The 22,380-nt window shown below is 54.9% G+C and overlaps 1 protein-coding gene across 2 annotated transcripts in view; it reads left to right on the top strand.

Moving 5' to 3' along the window:
* Positions 1-14: 14 nt before the first annotated feature.
* The window catches only part of HDAC5 (histone deacetylase 5), a 61,100-nt gene continuing 38,734 nt past the window's right edge, over positions 15-22,380 (top strand). Inside the window, exons 1-3 of one of the 2 annotated variants that reach the window (XM_011940077.1) lie at positions 15-44; positions 5,864-6,074; positions 12,735-12,806. In XM_011940077.1, the coding sequence (XP_011795467.1) occupies positions 6,053-6,074; positions 12,735-12,806 (94 nt within the window). In that variant the 5' untranslated portion in view covers positions 15-44; positions 5,864-6,052. Of the gene's footprint in view, positions 45-5,863; positions 6,075-12,731; positions 12,807-22,380 lie in introns of both variants that reach the window. The other variant, XM_011940076.1, reaches the window with a different exon arrangement.

Below are 22,380 nucleotides of genomic sequence, written 5' to 3'. Positions count from 1 at the left end.
GCGCCCCTCCCTGCCCCTCCCAGACAGGGGCGCCTTCCCTGCAGGTAAGGGAGGGGCCCGCCTTCCCGCGACCCCAAATGGCTCGTTGACCGGCCGGGGTTGTCAGATTTGCCCCTTCCCTGTCTGCGCGTGTTGCGTTGCAGAGCCATTTGAGCCCTGCACCCGGATTCCGTGCAGACCCCTCTTCGCTGGACACCCCTTTCTTGGTACTCTGAGATGAGGTGTGCTGCCCACCCACAGCGCTTCTCCCCATAGCTACGAACTCATCTTTGATTTTATGTCCTTGACTTGTGTGCATGAGGAGGGGGACAGCGGAGTCCACCTTACTTCTCTCTCCATTATTCTCACCCCGTCTCCTCTGAGGCGTTACTGCGTTTGTTCCCACCCTCTTCTCCTGTCTGACACCCTGGAGCCAGGATGCGAGAGCGAGGAGATGAAATGGAGCTCCCCCCCAACCTCTTCTTGTCTGGGGTGGATGCCCCCCATTTTTCATCCCGGGTCTGTATCTCATGGAAGCGGGAGCACTACCAGTGTCTTGTTAACTTGGGGGAGTCAGCTTCTCCACCCCACCCTTCCCTGGGGCCCTGGGGAAGATGAGAAGTGGCTGGGTGTAATTAATTAATCTGGGAGCCTGGTGGGGGCTGTTGGAGTGGAGAGGTTGGGTGCTTCTTTGGGAGAGGAGATGACCACCTGATACCCCTGACTGGTACCCCTTCTGAGATGAGGTGTGTCCCTAAAGAGGAAAGGTTGCTTTTAGGAGGGTGCAAAAGGGACCCATCTCTCTTGTCAGTGACTACCATGCTTTTGGGACCTGGAATTAGATTTGGAGCTTGGGGAGGTGGTGATGATTTGGTTCAGGGTCCAACTGGGAAGGGAGGATGGAGCCAGATTATGGGAACAAAAGGAGGTTGGGGGGAGGGTGAGATCCAGGAGTCTTGGTCAGAGAGGGACCCCTGGCCAGATTGCCTTGCAGGATTGCAGCCTGGGTCTGGGTCCTGCCTTCGGCCTCCTTTTAGGTTCAGAGGATGTAGGCAGGCAGGGATAGTCTTCAATCTCCCAAGTCCTAGGCACACTGAGCCTATGCTGGCTGTTGAGATGCTGGGCTGGCTGGGCTGGATGGTGGATGAGCCATGTTGGGGACTGCCTCTTCTTCATTCCAGTCTTCCCTCCTTCCTCTCCCTTCCTAAACACAAAGCTTGGGGAGATCTTGGTTTGTCTCCTTCCTCTTTTCTTGACTCCTCTCTTTGCCCTCTCTTCACTTGAACTTGGATCTGGGCTTTCTTGACGAGGCAGTAGGGGTCTCTCTGAGTTAGAGAAATGGGCTCCCAGCATCTCCACTCTGTCCTGGGAATGTGGGCATGCCGGAGACCAGAGAGACAGATCTCAGGCGCAGGTTATTTGGGGGCAAGGATGGAGGAAATGTTAGTTCTGTGCCAGCCTCCCCTTCTTCTCCAATATATCCTCCTACTTTGGCTGGATCGTGTAATTTGGAGGGGGGCAGCAGTTTCACATGCCCCACCCACCCCAAGTAGCTCCAGAGACAAAGGTTTGCTTTCCCTTCTCTAGGGGTGGCATCTTAACTGTGTGTTTAGAAATGGGGCCTGGGAATGTTGGGGGGTGTCATTTGTGTTCCCGCATAGTGGGGGAGGGGGATCAGCTATAGGAGCTGGGGGTAGCGCGGTCGGTGCTAAAGTACCAGCTGCTCTTTAATAATTAATTCTTCCTACTCACATCCCTTTGAGGAGGGATGTCTGGAACACAGCATCAGGCTCAGCCAGCCTGCTAGAGGACGCACTCCTGTTGGTGGCGGTGGTGGGGGGAGGGGGAGACAGCAAGGGGGGGTGGTTCTTGGCGTTTTTGGAGCACTGTAGCTTGCTCATGAATGAAAACCTGATGCAGCCAGTGAGGGGGCCTATTGTAGCCGACTTTAGCTAATTAAACTTTCTCTGCCTTTCTTCTTCCCCATCCCACCTCACCCCAGGCCCAGCCCCAGCCCTTTCTTGAATGGGGACCCTGTCTGGTTGTGCTGGGAAGAGGGTATCATTCTGCCTGAGGTTTTAGGGCAGACAGACCCTATCTTCTGCCCTCTGCCTCCGCCTTCTCCCTTCCTCCCCTCTCACCACCCCCCCCCTTTTTTTTTTTTTTTTCTAGAAATAGCAGCCTCCTCCATCTGGCTTGTGCAGATGCCTGGAGCTGCGTCTGAGCAGACAAACAGAAATGGGCCGATTGCAAAAATGAATTTGTCAGCCTGGTGCCTTTTTTCCTTCCCTGTCACCCTCCCCCTTTCCCTGGTTTGGGGCCTGGACATCCGAGTCTGCCACCCTTCATGGCTCTGATCCTTCTGGTTTTCTGTTGGCATAGCTTGGGGGAGGCACTAGGCAACAGAAGCTCTCGGAGGCTGAGGAAAGTGGTAGGCTGTGGCCATGGTCAGGAAGGGTCAAGATAAGTTCCTAGTGCCTTTGACCTTTGGGTGGGATGTCTTGACTTGTAACTTTTTTTTTTTTTTGAGATGGAATTTCACTCTTATTGCCTAGGCTGGAGTGCAGTGGCGCAATCTTGGCTCACCACAACCTCTGCCTCTGGGTTCAAGTAATTCTCCTGCCTCAGCCTCCTGAGTAGCTGGGATTACAGGCATGCACCACTATGCCCGGCCAATTTTGTATTTTTTTAGTAGAGACAGGGTTTCTCCATTTTGATCAGGCTGGTCTGGAACTCCTGACCTTGGGTGATCTGCCCGCCTTGGCCTCCCAAAGTGCTGGGATTACAGGTGTGAGCCACCGTGCCTGGCCGGTTTGTAACTTTTTGATGAGGTTGTTGAGGTAGAGTGAAACAATCTCAGACTCCCAAGACTTGGTTCACACTGCTTGACCCTGTCACCTATGACCTAGGGGGTGCCCTGGCCTGGGGCCAGAGCAGGTGTGTTGGGAGGGTGTTGCATGGTGGTACTGGAGTCCAGGTTCCAGAGAGGGTCTCCAAGGGACACCTGACTCCCCAGTAAATTTGAGGGAGTTGTTTGAGTGACAAGATCGCTACAGGTTAACATTGTGAACCTATGGCCTTTGGAGCATTGCATTGTACCATGTGCCCCTCACTTGTCTGTCCTCCTCCTCCCACCCTTTGCCAGAGTTTGGGGTTTCCGCCCTACTTCCCCAGGCTTAGCCCTGAGCTTGTAGGGTGAAATGCAGCCCGTTTCCTTCGTTCATCCTAGCCCGGCTGTCTTGGCTGGATGTGGGAGGTGGTTTTGGATCCTGGAGTAGGGTAGGGGTCTGTCTGGAAGAAAGAGTTGGTGTGAGGTAGTGGGGCAGGACGCTTGGGGTGGGCAAGGGGTCTGCCTACTTATAATATCCTGGAAGTTGGGCCGCTCCCTGGTTTGGCATCCAAATGTTAAGTCATCTGGGACACAGCTCCTGGTCCCTGATTGCCTGCTGAGACCCAACGGATTTCTCTGGCAGATGTAGGAACAAACAGCTCAGGTTTTAAACATCAGACTCCCCTTCTCCCCTTCATGCCCCACCCCAGACAAGAATCTGTGCTTGTCCCAATCAGACCGTGAACACTGCTTTGTTTCTCAGGGAGGCCCAGCCTGTGGCTCTGGTTCACTTGGGAGACTTGATGGGGGTGTTGGCAGACACTCTTTACAGGTGGACAGGGGCCCAGGGATCCTGCTGAGTTTTATAGGATGGGGAGGAGTAGATGTAGCTGAGTCCTGAGCCCACCATGAATTCAAGGAGCTACTCCCTTCCTCTTCTGCCTCAGGGGTGAGGATCAGTGCCTTTAAGACCCAGAGAGACAGTGGGTGGGTTAGGATGATGGGGGCTGGGGGCTAAGCTTAATCTGGTTTCTGTGCCACTTGGGGCTGTGCCCCTTCTGAGCACCTTGTTGTGGAGGTGCCTCTGAATGTGGAGATGGGCTGGGCTACTCAGGCTTCTGGGAATCGTGGGAATTTCTGAACCTGTGTTCCCCAGCCCACGGGAAAGGGTGTGAGCGGGACTGGGCGCCAGCCCTGGTGTGGGCGCAGGCTGAACTGCCTGCCCACGTGGGCCCTGCCAGAGCACCAGCAGCCCTACCTGCCACATTCCTGAGCTTGGCCTCAGCCCTGCCTGCGTAGCCTTTTTTGTCCTAATCCCATACCTGTGCCTGTCAGGAGCAATTTAGCCCCTTCAACTCTGCCCCCCAATCTGAGTGTACCTTTCTCCAGCCATAGAGTCCAAGCCCTGTGGGCAAGAGCAGACAGCGGCAAGCCTGGGACCCCAAGGTCTCGTGTGTGCATGCGCGCGCGTGCGCATGTTTTTTCACGTTCTTGTGTTTCTGCCATAGCTGGCTTCTGGGCTCCAAATGGACCCCACCCTTGGGAATCTGATGAGAATGCAAGGCTTACTGAGAATTAATCCTGCCAGGAGGTGGGGCTGTCTAGGTGGGGCAGAGCTGATTGCTGGTTCAAGGCTTGGGGAGCAGAGTTAGGGCTTAAACTCGCAGCAGCTCACAGCCTCCTCTGATGGCTTCCTGCTACCTTGCTTTCATTGGGTATTGGAAGGCCTGCCTTCATTTGGAAGCAAATGAATGAGATCATGTCTGGGGTGGATCGTGGGCTGTTAAGGGATGGGCCAGGTGGCTGTGTGCATAGTGTCTGAGGCTTGAGGACTAACTGTGGGGGAGAGCTGGAGGAGTGGGCATGGGTTGGCAAAGCCATTGTCCTGTAATACCTCCTCCTTTACTATGCTGGCCTCAGCAGGGCTACCGCTGGGCCTTTTGTTGCTTTTGTACAAACTGGGAAAAAATCGTCCCTTGTTTTGGGTGGACTCAGCATGTCAGGCCATGGCTTGGCAGGCAGGGCACAGGCTGGATTTTATACCGCCCTAGGCCAGACCTCCTTACACAGAGCACAACCTGTACAATATACACAAAGCCCTGGGCTTGGGCCCTGCACCTGCCAGGCCAGGGGTATTAGATTTGGAATGGAGAGGTCTCTGACTTTCTCAGTTCCTGGAAAGAGAAGCTATTGTCCTGGTCTGTTGTTGAACTGGGCGAGACCAAAACGGAAGTACATCCATATTTCCAGAGTTGGGTGGCACAAGGATCAGAAAGTCGGGAGATGACCCCTAGAAGTCCCAGCTTAGGCTATGGAGGCTGGGATACCAGTTTCTCCCTTAACTTCTGCCGGGGACTCTAGATCAGCCCTGCATCTCCCCACTGCTATGGATAGAGATCAGAAGCCCCCTGCACTTTCTCCTTTGGTGCACACCTAGTACCATGGCAGGCACTGTTGGGAGTCTATAGGGTCTCCTCACCTGGCAGTAGACACTCACCTGAAAAGGGGTCTGTTGGGTTTGACCACCATAGCCATTTCCTATCCCTTGAGCTCTGGGAGCCTCATCAGTAAGATAAGAAACCAGGGTCTGGCCGGCTGCGGTGGCTCAAGCCTGTGATCCCAGCACTTTGGGAGGCCGAGACGGGCGGATCACGAGGTCAGGAGATTGAGACCATCCTGGCTAACCTGGTGAAACCCTGTCTCTACTAAAAAATACAAAAAACTAGCCGGGCGAGGTGGCGGGCGCCTGTAGTCCCAGCTACTCGGGAGGCTGAGGCAGGAGAATGGCGAGAACCCGGGAGGTGGAGCTTGCAGTGAGCGGAGATCCGGCCACTGCACTCCAGCCTGGGCGACAGAGCGAGACTCCGTCTCAAAAAAAAAAAAAGAAAGAAACCAGGGTCTATCCAGTTCTGCTGATTTCCGCTGTGGCTGTGGGCAGGTATCCCTCCCTCTCATCCCTCTTATCCCCAGGTATAAACTGACAAGCTCCAAGGTCTCCTTCAACTCTCAGATTCCTGAGTTAGGGGCCTCTAACCCTGCTCCATCTCTCCCCAGGGATGCCGTTCTGAGTGCCTGACTGCCTCGCCCCGAAGGATGGCCTCGGATGGGCATTAGAGGCACGGCGGCCCCGGGCTCCCGTCCCGTCCGTCTGTCTGTTATCGTCTGTCTCTCTTGACATCACCGCAGCTCCACCCCCTCCTGTCCCAGCCCCCAACGCCAGCTTCCTGCAGGCCCAGAGCCGGCATGAACTCTCCCAACGAGTCGGGTAAGAGCTGGGAGGTTGGAGAAGAGCACCCTGGGGTAGCTTTGGATGCAGTGGGCTGTGCGGGTTTCCCTTCCAGGCCAGCTGACCTTTACTGTCTGATCTATAAGGGAATGAGGGGGACAGGAGTGGAGAGGTGTTGCAAGAAAAGGCCCATGAGGTAGACCTGGGATTTGATGGATCGATGGTCCGGCCTGGTCCTGGGAAGGCAATGGGTCCTACTCTGCACCCCATGCTTGCCCTCTCAACTTAGGGGTATTCGGCTCCACCTCCGCCTTCCCCTGCTAGCCAAGACAGGCGGGCCTGAAGGGGGAGTGTGTATCCCTGAATCTCTCTCGGCAGTCTGGGACGAAATTGGAGGAATTTCTTTACTATAGCAGAATGCCCAGCTTCCTTTTTGTGGTGGTGGCTTCTTTACTTGGTGGAATGTTTGTGTTCCATACTTTTTTCTTACTGGAGGTTTACAAGGGCACTGGGCCTTAACTTCCGTGTATGGGTGCGTGGTGTTGGGTGGGAGTGGGGTGACGTGGGTAGAGGAGTCTCGGCTTTCCTCTGAGTCCAGGTAGACTGCCTCTCTTTCTCTTGGGCCATTCAGATGATAGATTGCTAATCTGGGGTCTTTTACTCTGAGATTTCCTGTTCCTCTCTGCTTCTAGGACCCTGTCCAGTGCTGCCAGAAATAGTCTATTGGGGGGACTCCAGGCAGCTTGATGTGCAGCTGGTTCTGGATGTGTGCCTGTGAGGCTGTGTTCTAGTGGCCTGAGCTGGACCCTCAGCAGTTTCCCAGGAGGGTCACGGGCCGGTGTGGTCAGAGTCATGGCTGTCTCCTCCACTTTGGCTGTCTCCTTCTGCAAGGTGTTAAAGGTCTATCTTGCTCAACTTTAGCTGTCCATGGCCCATAATACGCTCCATCTTTTTATGTAGGGGTGGGTGGATATTTCTCCTTTTAGAGATAGGGCAATTAGGGCCTAGGATGAATACCCATTCGCAGGATTGTACGGAAGCAGCATGAAGGAGGAATCCAGACCACCCCACATTTTCTTCCCCATCATCCTTCCTGCAGGATTTGCGGTTCCCCCTCAGATATTCCTGCCTCTGCCCTTGCCCTCATTCAGCCCATAGGGGCTGGGCTGGGTGGGCTGCCCGGCTTTCTTGCTTCCCCCTCTGAGACTGGATGGCGAAGGGAAAGGAGAGGCCTGGGTCCTCATCTGTCCCTCGTGCATTTCGGTTGAACACTACCCCAGCAAGCTCAGCCATGTCAGGCAGTAGGGCCAGCTGCTGCTTTCCTCTGAGTTGTGACGCTGACCTGTCCAGGAGCCATCTCCAGTCCGTGCTTCCCGTGAGGCTGGGGTCTAACTCTTGGCCATGGGAATTGAAGCTGCCAAGAGGCATCTGTTGGTGGCTTGGAGAGGATTTTTCGCAGGTTTGGGGTTTCTTTCCCTCGCAGGGAAATGTAATAAGCAACCCAGGATAGATGAAGTTGTTGGGTTACCTTTCCAGACGCTGGTGGTCTGAGTTTCCCTTGCAGCTACCTCTGTGGGAGCTGACAGGAGTGTTGGAGTTGCTGGACGTGTCCACCAGTGTAGGAGGCCAGTGGCTTAAGAGCCACTGCTGAGCCCTGGCCAGGAGGGCATCCTGAGTGGGCCTGTGGAGTGGGCCCCGCCTCCTGGCTGGCTTTCCAGCTCCCCCCAGCAGGGGGAGATGCTGTCTTCTCTGTGTTGGGGAAAGAGGGAGAAAAGGAGGGGGCCAGGGATTGGGAACCTCATTTTAGGATTGTTGAGAGGCTTTGGAGCTGGGGCAACTGCTTGGGGATGTTTGCTTGAGGCCCTTCCTGCAGAGTATTCCTGGGGTTCTGGGACTGGCTTTCCCAATTGTGGGGTTCCAGCTGCCCTGGGCCAGGGAGATAGCCAGCCTGCCCGCAGCTCTTCTTTCTGAGGGGCCTAGCGTCTGCCATTCCCAGAGCTTGGGCTGGCATCTGGGCTAGGGCTGGGTTGCCCAGCGCCTGGCAGAAGCCTGGAAACCACATGCCTTGGAACTCGGCGGAAGCAAAATGAAACCACCGATTGTAGCCAGAGCACGCGGGTGTCCACTTCCCGTAGACACCCTGCAGCGAGCCCCAAGAAGGAAAGGTATGGGCCACAGGGCAGGAGATAAGAGGTGAAGGATGGAAATGGTTAGTTCCCAGGGTCTGCTGCAGCCCCTGAGCGCCTCCCACCTTCTCCTCACTTACCTGAACACTTGCTCCTCTTTCCCCAGAGTACAGAACAGCAGGCTGGGTAAGGGGCAGAGCTTCTGGTTTCTCTCAAGTCCTCTCAGCGTAGGAGCTTTTCTGTTTGGCAAGTCCTCACTGAGTATCACCAACAGGCTCAGCCTGTGGAAGACAGAAGAAAACATGAGATGGGCCATCCCTGGCCCTCACAGTGAACATGTTAGCAAGAGAGACTGTTTCTGGTGAGGGGCAGCAGGTGGAGACTGTGAGTGATTTCCTTCTGGGGCCCACCGCCCAGGGAGGTGGGAGCTGATGACTTCCCTCTGGCTTGGGCTGCCTGCCAGCCTTTGACTTTATTTACCTCTTTTGCAGTCTTGGAATCACGGGTGGAGGCTTTTGATGGAGTTGCCTGCTTCCCTGAGTCCATTCGCTGATCTCTGCTTTTTCTTCAGGCCAAAGGGGGCTTGAGGATTAAGACTTTCTTTATTTTTCTGGAACTGATTGCTTCTGCACGTTCTCCTCAGTGGGGCTGAAAGGCTGACAGAAGTTTCCCTCAGCTCAGACTCGGCCCAGCCAGGTTGGAGGAGCCACCCAGGGGCCTGGGACCCAGGCCAGCTTTGGTTGAACCCTCTTCTCTGTGCCATTGCCCGAAAGAGCAGGCAAGAGTGAGGCCCACTGTGCAAGCCAGTCTGAGTGGCAGCGGGGCCATGGGGGAGGCGGCCAGGATCCTTCTCCCCAATGTGGGAGGAAGACAAGCTTCATGACAACACCTGCCTGCCTAGCACCTCCCAGAACCCTTACACTTTCTCTCTTTCCCTTTCCCAGGATGGAGGGCAGCAGCCCCCCCCCCAACCCCTGCTCTCTGGGTGACCAAAGAAACTGGGGCATGGGTGTAGGGTGGAGCCAGGAACCTTGGTGTCCTGCCTCCCAGCCTCGGGCTCTGCCTCTAAGCCCCCGGGGAAGGCAGGCAGTGAGAAAGTGGGTCAGTCCTAGCATGGGGCTGGGGTCTAGGAAGTGGACTCCTGGCTTCCCTTCTCTATGGAGGTGTCCCCTGGCACACCTCTGTGTTCACTGCAGAGTGGGACCTGCCTCTCCCCTCCTCTTCCCTGCTCTGTCATTCCAAAGGGATTGAAGGCTTAGAATGGAATGGCCAGAGAAGGCAGGGTCAACCCTGAGGGGAAGTAGAAGATGCCAAAGTAGGTGTTCACATTTTTTCTGAACTTGGCTTCAAATGAGAGGGTTCAGCCAATACTTAGCATGGGGCCTGGCACATGGCAGCTCCCAGACCATGCTGATGGGCTCCAGCACGACTGGGCTCGAAGGGCAGGAAAGAACAGGAGGGCAGGCAGGCCTGATGTCTGGGGCTCAGGGAAGCTGGCATCTCACACTCCATCCAGGGTGCTCCTGGGCCAGCCCTTGGGTTTTTCACTGTGCACTAAGCAGACCTTGCTTTCTTTTGGTCAGGGTACCCCATCCCCCACAGCCTTTGGGCTCAGGAAATGGAACCTGGAGCCAGGGTTAGGTGCTTTCCTCCTTCAGATTCAGAGGGCTAGGAGGTCAGAGTGCAGCCTTTGAGGGAGGGGCAGAGTGAGTCTGGGGAGGACAGTCCTGGCTCTGGGTGAAGCTCATGTACCCCATGCTTGGTGAGTGCTCCATAAGGTTTGTGGGATGACACATGGATATGCTGGATGGGAGACAATGGAAAAGAGAAGTGAACTGCAAGGAGCAGGGCTAAAGCATGAAGGATTGAAGTTAGACATTAGGAGGACCTTGTATCACCTGAATCTCAGAAGGAAAAAAGACATTTGTCCCCATCCCAAACCTCCTCTCTTATTCCCTTGGAGGGTTCTGGGAATTGCACTGAGGATTTTCTGGCTGTGTCTGACACTTTGCTTCCTGTTTCTTGGAGGCTGTAATGGTGCTGGGAGCTGGCTGCCCAGCTCCTGGCTCCAGCCACCTCTGGGTGTCCCTGTCCTGGGTGCTCCTATCTTTCCTAAGCAGGAAGGCCTCTTTCTTCGATGTCTGGGTGCTCCAGGTTCTGGGGGCCCTGCTTCTGAGTCCTGGTAACTGACGACTTCCTCTTTAGAATAAGCCTCTCCTGCCACACTCTGCTATGCCTGGGGGAGGCAGAGAGAGCTGGGACAGGGCTAGCCAGCCCTTCTGGTTGCTCCTAGCGTGGGTGGGTGGAGTCCTGGGCTGGGAAGGGTTGCTGCTCCCGGCTTTCTGGGCTCCCTTTAATCTGCTGCCCATCACTCCACTGATGGAGACCTTCCCTTCCCTTCCTCTTGAGAGAGCCTGGTTGGCCAGGATGAGGTTGGGGCAAGGGGTGGTGAATGAGATCCCCAGCCATACCATGAGATGTCCACCAGCGCTAGGCCTCTGAGGGAGTACTGTTCCTTGCCCTTTTTCTAGAATCTGCCCTGGCTTAGAAGCTGCAGCTCCAGACCGCTGTTTCTTTTCTGGTCCACCACTGGGTACCCTCTAGCAACATATACATCTTGCTAGTCTAGGACCTGGGAAAGCCTGCCTCTGTCTATAGGTGTGGTCCTCCTAATCCTCCCACTCCCAGCCTGAGGGCAGGAGACCCCTTTGCCATCCCTGACTGGCAGAAGCTGGCTGGGAAATTGGCTCCAGGAGCCACAGCCACTGTGTCCTTGGTTGGCCAGCTCCTCCTGGGCTCCCAACAAGAGGGTGAGGTCATCCAGTCCAGAGAGAGGACAGGTGTCCCTGGCTGCATGCCTGGAGTGGGGGTCAAGGAGGGGGCTCCAAAATAGCAACTGTGACATCAGGAAGCCGGAGGGGGATGCAGACACAGGAATAACCAGGCTATTAAAAGGCTGTAGTGAGGTCAGGGGGCCAAGTGGGATCTTTGTACCAGTGGGAGGCACAACCTGAAGAGCAGGGGCAGGCCAGTGGTGGGGAGGGTGGGTAAGTGGCACTGGTCCTCATGGTGCATCAGCCCCAGGACCGAGGGAGCAGGGGCTGTGCTGCCAGGCCTGAGGCTGACTGATGGGGAATGGCTGGATGCTGAAAAACTCTTGACTCTCCTTAGCAAGGCTCCATTCTCAAGTCTCTTCCTACTTGAGCACAGGGGTCATTATACCTGTTAATAGAAACCCTGGGAAATGGGAGGCAGTGGAGTGTGGTGGTTAGAGCTCAGACTTGAGCCTCAGACATCCCAGCCCTGCCATGTAAGCAGCTGTATGACCTAGGGTGAGTGACTTCATCTCCCTGTGCCTCAGTTTTCTCATCTGTACCTCTCTCCCAAGGTCACCACACAGAATACATGAAATTATGTATATGACGTTCTTAGCACTGCACCTGGCACATTGCCAGGGAGGCGCTACCTGTGCTGTGAGAATTGGCAGATGTTCCCTGGTCCCCTTTCCTGGACCGGTGAGGAAAGGGGACCAGGGGACACCTGTCTGCCCAGGATGAGTATCCCTACAACCTAGAAAGAAGCTGAGGCTGAGCAGCCTCTGGAGGCGACACTCCAGAATGAGTGGGAGTGTTTAGGGGACTCTCTGCTGGTTGAAGGGGTGGGGAGGCACCTCTCAACTCTGTGGGAGGGTAGAAGTTAAGCAAACCTCCATGAGGCTATTAGAAATCCAGGGAAGGTGCCTGTCTGCCAGCCTCTCCCAGGCCCTTCTGATTCCTTTACCTGCTTTGGAAGGCAAGAAGGAAGACGGAGGCTTGAGTCTGGCTTCTTGGTCTCTATCCCCTGGCTTGCTTGACAAGAGTAGCAGCCAGAGCTGCTCCCAGATGCATGGGTACCCCAGCCGGCGTCCTTCCCCAGCCCAGCCTCTGGCCACCCAGCCAGCGCTGTGGCCTTGGCCCTGAGTGCAGGCCCTCCCCTGTTCCCATCCCCCTCGCCTGGCGCTTCCTCCTGGGGTAGAACCGCCTCCCCCCCATGGGGCCTCCTGGCAGCGCGCCCGCAGCTCCCTGAGCATGCTCCACCTATTTATAGACAGGGCCCTCCCCCAACTGCTATTTCAGTCTCCTGCCAGCTGCCGGCGGCGGCTCATTCGGGAAGGAGGAGCAGGGAGCCGGGCCCAGAGCTGTCACCCAGGGTTGGGAGGGAACACAGAGCCCGCCTGCCTGCTGAGCTCCCCTTCCTGTCCCAAGTGCTCAGCCATACCCCAGCTCCTAGGAATCAGGGAGAGGCTGGTGGTCAGATGCCCCTCTAGAGTGGAGCTGGGCCTGCACCTCTAGGGACTCCCTGCCCCTCCTGCCGCCAGGAGTGCCCAGGCCGGATGAGGCACTTCCCCACAGTGCGGGTCCCATCGGCAGTGGCCTGAGGGAACCTTCGCAGTGCGGGCTGCCCGACCACCTTCCCTTCAGCCTGCTCCCCGCCTCTGGCGGCCCCCTCCCTGGCATGCTGCTGGTGCCCAAGGCTCAGGGGCTCGTGGAGATGCTGCAGACCATCTATGAGACAGAATCCTGTTTCTCAGCAGATGGGATGTCAGGCCGGGAACCATCCTTGGAAATCCTGCCGCGGACTTCTCTGCACAGCATCCCTGTGACAGGTAAGTGCCTTGGTGTCCCTGCCTGCCCTCTGTCATTAGGCATCCTTGTCCCTGGGCTGAGCATCTGGCCCTGAGCCTTGCATAGATAGGGTCCTGCATAGATCTGTCTTGAGAGTTTTGTTGAGAATACACGGGGCTGGGGGATCCCTGCTCAGAGTGGCCCCTGTCCTCCCTGCCCAGAGCCTGCTGCTCCCCTGGGCCCCGCAGCTGTACTCTGCTGCATCTCTTCCAGTCCCTTCGGTCTCTGGCAGGGTCAGCATCCGCTGCTGGGGGCTGGGGGTTACTGGAGGATCCTGGCCTAGTTGGCACTGTGGTCAGAGGGGAGGAAGTGGGTCAGTGACCCGCCTCCACGCTGCCCGCTCCCCAGGTTTGGGCAAGGGAAGAAGGCGTAGCTGGGTGTCCACAAGAATAAAGGTTACCCCAGCTCCTCTGGCTTGGTTCTTGGGGCTAGGGGATCGAGTACAGTGACTTCCGCAAGTCCCCAGCCAGGAGTCTCCTGAGAATCAGACACTTGGGGAGGCTTGGTGCAGTTGTGATAGAGTTAGGCAGAGGCTGCCAACTGGAATATTGAGGGGCTTGGCTGCCGTGGCCCCTAGCTGGCTCCCGATAGCGCTTTTCTCCCCAGGTCTGGGTTGATTCCCATCTCATGAGGATGAAGAGGTGTTACTCTGGCTCAGACGGGCTTCAGGACCCCCAATCCTGCCACCTTCTCAGCAGGAACTTTTTTGGCTCTTGGCTAGGGGTGGGGTCCCCCAGAGCTGGGCCACTCCCTCCCTCACTCTCGGGAACCTGTTGGCAGCATCAAGCCTTCCTGGCACAGCCTCCCCACCAGGCCGGCACCACAAGATGCTTCCTCCAGGGAGGGGCCTGCTGGACCCATGCCTGCTCAGCCCCTCCTGGCAGTGGCTTGGCACTCAAGTGTGGGTGTCTGTGTGTGTGCATGTGAATGGGGAGTCCTTGCTTCTGGATATGTGGGTGTGCATCCCAAGCTTCAAATTGGAAGGTGGGAACTGTGTGCCTCTGCAGGTGCCTGTGATTTGGCTCTGAGCTGCCCAGGGATAAGGTTGCAGTGGGACTTGGATGTGTCAGAGCATGAATGTTTTGGGAAGATTCAAAAAAATCTTTGGAATATGGACTGTCACATGCCCAGGCAGGGATGCCCATGCAGTGTTCTCATGTAGAGGCATGGCCCTGAAGACTAGCCCTGCAGGGTATCCATGCAGGCTCTGGGGATAGGGGCATTACCCTGGGGCCAGCCCTGTAGGCTGGGGTGGGGATGGGGGCGTAACCTTGGGGACCAGCTCTACAAGATACCCACGTAGTCCCCTGAGGTAGGAGCATATGCCTGGGGGCCACCTACACAGGTCCCTGGGATGAGGAATAAACCCAGAGGGCTGGTTCTTATCCTGGTCTGGAGTCCACAGGTCCAACTAAAGACCCTGCCTGCTGGCCTCCAGCCCATAGCCTCTGGGACTCAAGGTGGTCTCTTGGAAGACAGAATAATCACAGAGCATCTTCTTGGGACAGCGCCACCCTATCTGGCTTATCAGGTCTACCCATCCTGCCCTGTCCCCTCTGTTCCTTGCTACCAGCAGGAGCCAGCGGGTGGCCGGAAGTTTCCTCCTCAGCTTGTTCACTCACTTCCTTTCAGATTGTACCCCAGAAACCTCGCAGGCTGGGACCCTGCTCTCTCATCTCCTCCCTAGGCCTGGCTGCCCCTGCATGGACTCCCAGGCAGCCCCTCTCTCCAGTTCCCTGTCTCCTCGCTTCACCCCCAACACTGGCTGGCCTTCAGAGTGGTGGCTTGGTCCATGCTGGCAGGAGGGAGGCGTGAGTCACCTCAGCGGCTCGGCTCAGGGAGAGGGCTAAGAATGTTCCCCCTGCGCAGCTCTGATGCTGTGTCTGTGACGCGGCTAGGGACAGATATAGGCCTGGAGCTCGGCTGCCTTGTTTTTTTTTTTTGGACTCTGGAATGTAAATAGATGTTTCAAATAGAAACACTTTAACCTTTGGGTTAAAAAAAATCCACCCCGGATAAACACGGCCATGAGGGCCCAGGCAGCCTGGTGTTTCCCTCCCCACCCCCTTTCCCTGTCTCTTGATCGGTCTCCAGACAGGATGCAAGAGCCTATGGCTGAAAAAGCAGGTGTCCAGGGAAGCTTCTTTGGACAGTCTGAATTGTGCAGGTCTCCCAAGCCCAAGGCGTTGGAGCAACGGTCTTTCGAGGGTGGTGCCTGCCTGCCACCTCCAGCAGCATCTTTGGAACCCTATCTTAGGGACAGCCTTTGCTCTCTGGGCTGTCTTGGTTGCTGCCATTGCCCAGCACCTAGCACAGTGCCTGGCACATGGATGAATGAATGTCGCATGGGGAGGGCTGGAGTCCAGAATTGCTGGCAGGATTCCTGGGCTCTATTCTGGGGCTTGGACCTCTGGTTGAATAGAGACAGCTTTAGTGAGTCACCCCAGCGGGTGAGACAGAGCCTTAGCCTACCAAAGGACAGGGGCACTCTGCTGTTCTTGCTTGAAGAGCGGGGCAGATCTCAGCATCTGCTTTTAGCGATCAGAGGTCTCCCTTGATGGATGGGGTCTCTGCCTGGCCACCCTGCCACAGCCCCCCAGTACACAGTACACAGCACCACCATCATCCAAGCTTGGTTCTGGCTTGGGGAGCCTGGGAGTTTGAACTCTAGTCTGGGATTCTCAAGGATACAGAGGTGGGGAATTTTCTGCCTCCCTTATGTGGACCCTGGATTCCCCTTTGTCCTGTACTGGGTGGAGCTGATGCTCAGATAATGTGCAGGACTTTATGAGACGGCATGGAGGAGGAGTCTGCTTTTCCCATGGAGGGAGGGTGTGAATCCTGCTTGTGCCAGGAAGGAATGCTGTGGACACTGGGAAGTGCCATGGGGTCCAAGTTTGGTCTTAGGGCTTTCCCTGGATATTCTTGTTTGTGCTTTTCAGACTTTCTGGGTTTGACTGTGTGTGTAGGTATGTAGTGCCAGGAGGGGAAGAAGTGGAAGACTCGGGGGTGAGAGTGGAACTATTATAATGCACTAAGTGACAAGGCTATCAGGTACTTTCCCTGCCTTTTTTTTTTTTTTGAGATGGAGTCTCGCTGTTTTGCCCAGGCTGGAGTACAGTGGTATGGTCTCGGGTTGCCACAACCTCCACCTCCTGGGTTCAAGCGATTCTCCTGCCTCAGCCTAACGAGTAGCTGGGACTGCAGGTGCACGCCACCATGCCCGGCTAATTTTTGTATTTTTAGTAGAGACAGGGTTTCACTGTGTTGGCCAGAATGGTCTCAATCCACACCCGGCTAATTTTTTGTATTTTTAGTAGAGACAGGGTTTCACTGTGTTGGCCAGACTGGTCTCGAACTCCTGTCCTCGTGATTCGCCTGCCTCAGCCTCCCACAGTGTTGGGATTACAGACATGAGCCACCACGCCTGGCCCTTGCCATATCTCTTTTAGGAAAGTATTGATAGCTGTGGTGTATAATTGAGAAGGATTAGAGAGGTTAAGGAACTTACTAGACATGGTAGCTCATACCTGTAATCCCAGCACTTTGGAATACTGAGGGAGGAGGATCACTTCAGGCCAGGAGTTTGAGACCAGCCTGCGCAGCATAACCAGACCCTGTCTCTACAAGAAAATGTTTTAAAAAAGTTATCCAGGCATAGTGGCATGCACCTGTAGTTCTACCTACTCAGGAGGCGGAGGCAGGAGGATTGTTTGAGCCCAAGAGTTTGAGGCTGCAATGAGCCATGATCACTGTGTTCCAGCCTGGGCGCTATAACAAGACCCTATCTCGGCCGGGCGCGGTGGCTCAAGCCTGTAATCCCAGCACTTTGGGAGGCCGAGACGGGCGGATCACGAGGTCAGGAGATCAAGACCATCCTGGCTAACACGGTGAAACCCCGTCTCTACTAAAAATACAAAAAAAAACTAGCGGGGCGAGGTGGCGGGCGCCTGTAGTCCCAGCTACTCGGGAGGCTGAGGCAGGAGAATGGCGTAAACCTGGGAGGCGGAGCTTGCAGTGAGCTGAGATCTGGCCACTGCACTCCAGCCTGGGCGACGCAGTGAGACTCCGTCTCAAAAAAAAAAAGCTTCTTTTGTGCAGATTTTTAAAAGGTGGCCCTTCTTCTGGGTAGATACGTCCTCATACCGGTGTGCATGGCCTGGCGATTGGAGCTTGGGTTAGATTTCAGCCCCAACTCACCCCTTTAAATGAGAGCTCATGTGCAATATGCAACCTACACAGCCTTATGTGCTGGGCCTGTCAGTGCACTGAGCACAGGAACCATTCTGGCCTCAGGGGCCTCCTGGGGTTCTGAGAGAAGGCTTTATTTTCTGTAAATACTGAGGACCACTTGGTCTGTGGTCTTCCTCCCTGAGGGGATTTTAGCCCAAGGAGAGAAGGGGGCTCAGGAGCAAAGTTGAACACCAGCCCCCGTACAACCTCCTGTAGCCCTGTCCCCCGCCTCATCCCCTCTTCTTGTTTTTGAGACCCTCAGCTGTCCCTTCCCTGCCACACAGCTGCCAGACAGGAAATCAGATTAACTGTGTCCACACACACAGCTGTAACAGCTGTTAGGTTGGCAGCAGGCAGCCTGGGGACACTGTGAGACAGTGGTTCTCAAACTTTTGGTTGCGTCAGTATTACCAAAGGAATGTATAAAAATGCAGATTCTCAGACCTTGACACCCTGTCCCCCCCCCCAACAAAGGTTTGGATTCCGTAGGGCAGCCCAGGAACCAACGATTTAAACTCATGTCTCAGGTGGTTCTGATGCGAGTGGACTCAGCCCATCCTTGGAGTAAGAGCTGTGTGGACATGGGTCACAGGGCCCAGCAGTCAGCCAGTGGATGTCCTCAGCATCCCTGGAAGGCCTTGGTGGGTCTTGGGACTCCTGGGAGAAGGGCCTATACAGGAGGAGGGAGGCTGCCGCCCCAGAGAGAGGTGAATCCAGCTCCCAGCTGCCTGTTAGTCGGGAGAAAGGATGTTTCCAGCCACCAGGGAGCAGGTGTCTAAACCCCAGTGGAATGGGGGATTATGGCAAGCAGCCAGGTGGGCAGGGCACCCTGCTGGACACCCAGGGCTGTGCTGTTCTTGGGGAGTGGAGGCGGATCTGCTTTCGAGCCCCTGCCATTCCACCCCAGGTGTGGAGCAGACAGTCATAGCAACAGCTGCAGACTTTGAATGGTTAGTGTGCCTTTTACTTGCCTGTAGCTTTGTACCCAGGTATATGCCAGAAATGGCTGGACTGGGAAATGTGAGTCTACTTCCCCACAGAGCATCCCAGGATCAACTACTAACTCTATTTGTGCCAGTGAGAGATGCTTTGTGCCTTCCATCAGGGCTCTGCATCCCGAGCTTAAGGTCCTTCAGAGTCACAGTCTGCCTCAATGTTTCTGGGGGTTCCCTGCACTTGATCCCATTCTCCCCTGCACTCCTGGGCTCTGATGTTCTGGGGACCAACCAGGTGTCCTTGTCTAGATCTCTGGATCCTTAATACAGAGTTTGACCCCTTGTTGCATCTCTCGTTCAGTTTGAGATTGAGCCTTAGTGTTTCCCCTTCTGTTTTTTAGTGGGGAGCAGACAGAGAGCCAGAAGAGCTGGTATTAAGCCCTGGGTCCTCCATCTCCTTTCCAGGTGACCTTGGACAAGTCTCTTCCTTCTCTGGCCTCACTTTCCTCCTCTGAAAACTGGGGGAATTGAGTTGCTGATCTTCAGGGCCTTCCTTCCCTGACACTCTAAGGGTCTCTGAGGTCAGTTTCACATTGTATCTGCTTTGTGGGAAGAGGGACTTAGGGCCTCCCATGTCCTCAACCCAGGAGGATGTGGACTAGAACTGGGGAGAGAGGTGTCACCTGCAGTGGGGCTCAGTGAGGTTAGAGCCCAGGGAAGAATTTTGGACTGCTTGCAGCTGGGGGCCCCGAGAGCAAGGCCCGAAACTTGTGCTCATCTGTGCTAAGTAATGTTTTTGAGGGACAAAAGGGATCCTATAGCTGTGGCCTGAGCCACAGAGCACAGAGTGGCCCTTCCTGGAGGTAGTGAGGCAGGTGAGATGGCCTGGAAGTGCGGGAGTGGGAAGGAGGCAGCTCTCAGAGATTCCTCCTCTGGCATTGACACCTAGCCACTGGCTGCACTGGCTTGTGTTGTGTGTGACCCACAAGAAGGGCTTTGTTTGTGACAGGACCACAGAGTGACATTCAGACAGTCTGAAATGAGTGCTAAGACTTCCCTCTGGTGGGAGTCTGAGGCTGGCACTCTTAGAATCCAGGTGGTCTGTGAAGTTGGCCCCACTTAAAAGATTTGGGAATTCTAAGTATTTCATTTTATGCGCTTTATTATTTATTTATTTATTTATTTTGAGACAGAGTCTTGCTCTGTTGCCCAGGCCGGAGTGCAGTAGTGCAGTCTCACCTCACTGCAACCTCCGCTTCTGGGTTCAAGCAATTCTCCTGTCTCAGTCTCCTGAGTATGTGAGACCACAACTGGTTAATTTTTGTATTTTTAGTAGAGACGGGGTTTCACCACGTTGGCCAGGCTAGTCTTGAACTCCTGACCTCAAGTGATCCTCCTACCTCAGGGTCCCAAAGTGCTGGGATTACAGGTGTGAGCCACTGAACCTGGCCGATTTTATGCACTTTAGAAACATCCTGAGAAGGCCAGGCGTGGTGGCTCACGCCTATAATCCCAGCACTTTGGGAGGCTGAGGCAGGCGGATCACCTGAGGTCAGGGGTTTGAAACCAGCCTGGCCAATGTGGTGAAATCCCATCTCTACTAAAAATACAAAATTAGCTGGGCGTGGTGGTGCATGCCTGTAATCCCAGCTACTTGGGAGGCTGAGGCAGGCGAATCACTTGAACTTGGGAGGCAGAGGTTGCAGTGAGCCGAGATCATGCCATTGCACTCCAGCCTGGGCAACAAGAGCGAAATTACATCTCAAAAAAAAAAAAAAAAAAAAAACATTCTGAGAAGTGGTCCACAGGCTTCAGTAGATTGCCGAAAGAGTTCAGGACACAAGAAATATTAGGAGCCATTAATAATAGCCCTGCCTGGCACCTCTTGATCTTCCCAGGCTCTGTGCCAAGCTCCTCCGTGTACATTCTCCTGAGCCTAACTACCCTGGCAGGTGGGTGCTCTTCTGCCTCCCAGTTTATAGATGCCTGCATGGAGCGCAAGGTGGTGCTCCGTGCCTTGCCCTAGGAAGGGGGGTGCCTGAATTGAACCCCAGCGTCCTCTCACTCCAGAGCCCTTGCTCTTAACCACTATGTGATGTGTGTTCACTTGTGTTACTTAAGGAATTGTGAAAATTGCTAGGTGAGAGTCAGACACAGCTTGCCTGTGTGGAAATAGTATCTGAATTGTGGTAGAACCTGTTGAGCCTAAATTGGCCTCACTAGTCACACAAGAGCACAGAAATAGATCATGGGAAACTGTCCTTGGTGGGGAGGGGTCATTGGTGTCACAGCGTCATGGGCTCAGGGTGTGAAATGCTGTTCTCCGCCTCCTTCCAAACTCCCTCAGGCCAAGACAGGAACAAGAGCCTTTCCCCAATCTCCAAGAGACAGAACAAGGTAATTAGAAGCTGCTGACTCCCCAGCCGGGTGAGGGAAGTCCTGAGGGCCTGGGTGCTGGTGGGAGATTCTGCCCTCCAGGGTAGGCCAGTTACCCAGGGCTGTCTCTTAAAAAAAGGGAACCTGGGCTGGGTGCAGTGGCTCACACCTGTAATCCCAGCACTTTGGGAGGCCAAGCTGGATAGATCACCTGAGGTCGGGAGATAGAGACCATCCTGGCTAACACGGTGAAACCCTGTCTCTGCTAAAAATACAAATGATTAGCCAGGTATAGTGGCACATGCCTGTAGTCCCAGCTACTCAGGAGGCTGAGGCAGGAGAATCGCTTGAACCCGGCAGGTGGAGGTTGCAGTGAGCCGAGATCACCCCACCACACTCCAGCTTGGGCCACAGAGAGAGACTCCATCTCAAAACAAAAACAAAAAAAACAAAAAAAAAGAGAACCTGCTCGGGCATGGTGGATTATGCCTGTAATCCCAGCACTTTGGGAGGCCGAGGCAGGCAGATCACGAGGTCAAGAGATCAAGACCATCCTGCCCATCATGGTGAAACCCCGTCTGTACTATAAAAATATAAAAATTAGCTGGGTGTGGTGGTGTGCGCCTATAGTCCCAGCTACTCAGGAGCCTGAGGCAGGAGAATCGCTTGAACCCGGGAAGCGGAGGTTGCAGTGAGCCGAGATCGCACCACTGCCTAGCCACAGAGCGAGACTCTGTCAAAAAGAAAAAGGGAACCTGCACAAGGTCACAGAGTAAGTGAGAGCTGGAATTTGAACTCGGGTCTCTGGGTAGGAACATTGCTAATCCACATAAAAGCTTCTTTCTGCAGATTTTTAAAAGGTGGCCCTTCTTCTGGATTGATACATCCTCATGCCAGTGTGCATGCCCTGGCGATTGGAGCTTGGGTTAGATTTGAGCCCCAACTCACCCCTTTAGATGAGAGCCCATGTGCAATATGCAACCTACACAGCCTTATGTGCTGGGCCTGTCAGTGCGCGTCCACAGTTTGTGCTCCTAGAGCACAGGAACCATTCTGGCCTTGGGGGCTTCCTGGGGTTCTGAGAGGAGGCTTTGTTTTCTGTAAATACTGAGGACCACTTGGTCTGTGGTCTTCCTCCCTGAGGGGATTTTAGCCCAAGGAGAGAAGGGGGCTCAGGAACAAAGTTGAACACCAGCCCCCGTACAACCTCCCCTGCTCCCCTCCCCTTACCTCATCTCCTCTATTATTTTTGAGACCCTAACCTGTCCCAGGGCTGGCTTACACTGAGCACATAAGACACCCCCATGTGGGAACCAGACTGCACACGTGTGTGTTCAGAGGGAACCTCCCTGTGCCAGGAGTCAGGACACCTGGGTTCAGATTCCTGTTTTGCTGCTGCTTAGCAGGTAGGATCATCTGCAGAGTAGCCTAAGAGGCTTGGTTTCCTCCTGTGTCTTGAGGGTATTGAAACAGATGATCTCCAAGGTCCCTTTCACTCACTCTTCTCTTGTGAAGGCAGCTCCTCAGATCCAGGGAGTGTCTACACGGACCTCATTTATGTCCTGTATAGACATTCCAAAGGGCATAATAATGCCCCATGCCTTGTACCCTATGCCCCTTGGGTCCCCTCCCCTCCTCCTAGCTTTCTGGAGCTGGTGGCTCCTGGAGCAGGGTCTTTTTTTTTCTTTTTTTGAGACAGAGTCTCGCTCCTCTGATGCCCAGGCTGGAGTGCAGTGGCGTAATCTCGGCTCACTGCAAGCTCCGCCTCCTGGGTTTACGCCACTCTCCTGCCTCAGCCTCTCAAGTAGCTGGGACTACAGGCGCCCGCCACCACGCTTGGCTAATTTTTTGTATTTTTTAGCAGAGACGGGGTTTCACTGTGTTAGCCAGGATGGTCTCGATCTCCTGACCTCGTGATCCGCCTGTTTCGGCCTCCCAAAGTGCTGGGATTACAGGCGTGAGCCAGCCTGACCTATGTGATTTCTGAAGATTACTTTCCTCTTCCTCTCCA

The sequence above is a fragment of the Colobus angolensis genome, unplaced genomic scaffold (assembly GCF_000951035.1).
Source record: "Colobus angolensis palliatus isolate OR3802 unplaced genomic scaffold, Cang.pa_1.0 Scaffold187, whole genome shotgun sequence".
Classification (NCBI taxonomy): domain Eukaryota; kingdom Metazoa; phylum Chordata; class Mammalia; order Primates; family Cercopithecidae; genus Colobus; species Colobus angolensis.
The sequence above is the reverse complement of the archived record's forward strand: the minus strand, read 5'-3'. Positions and strand labels throughout refer to the sequence as shown.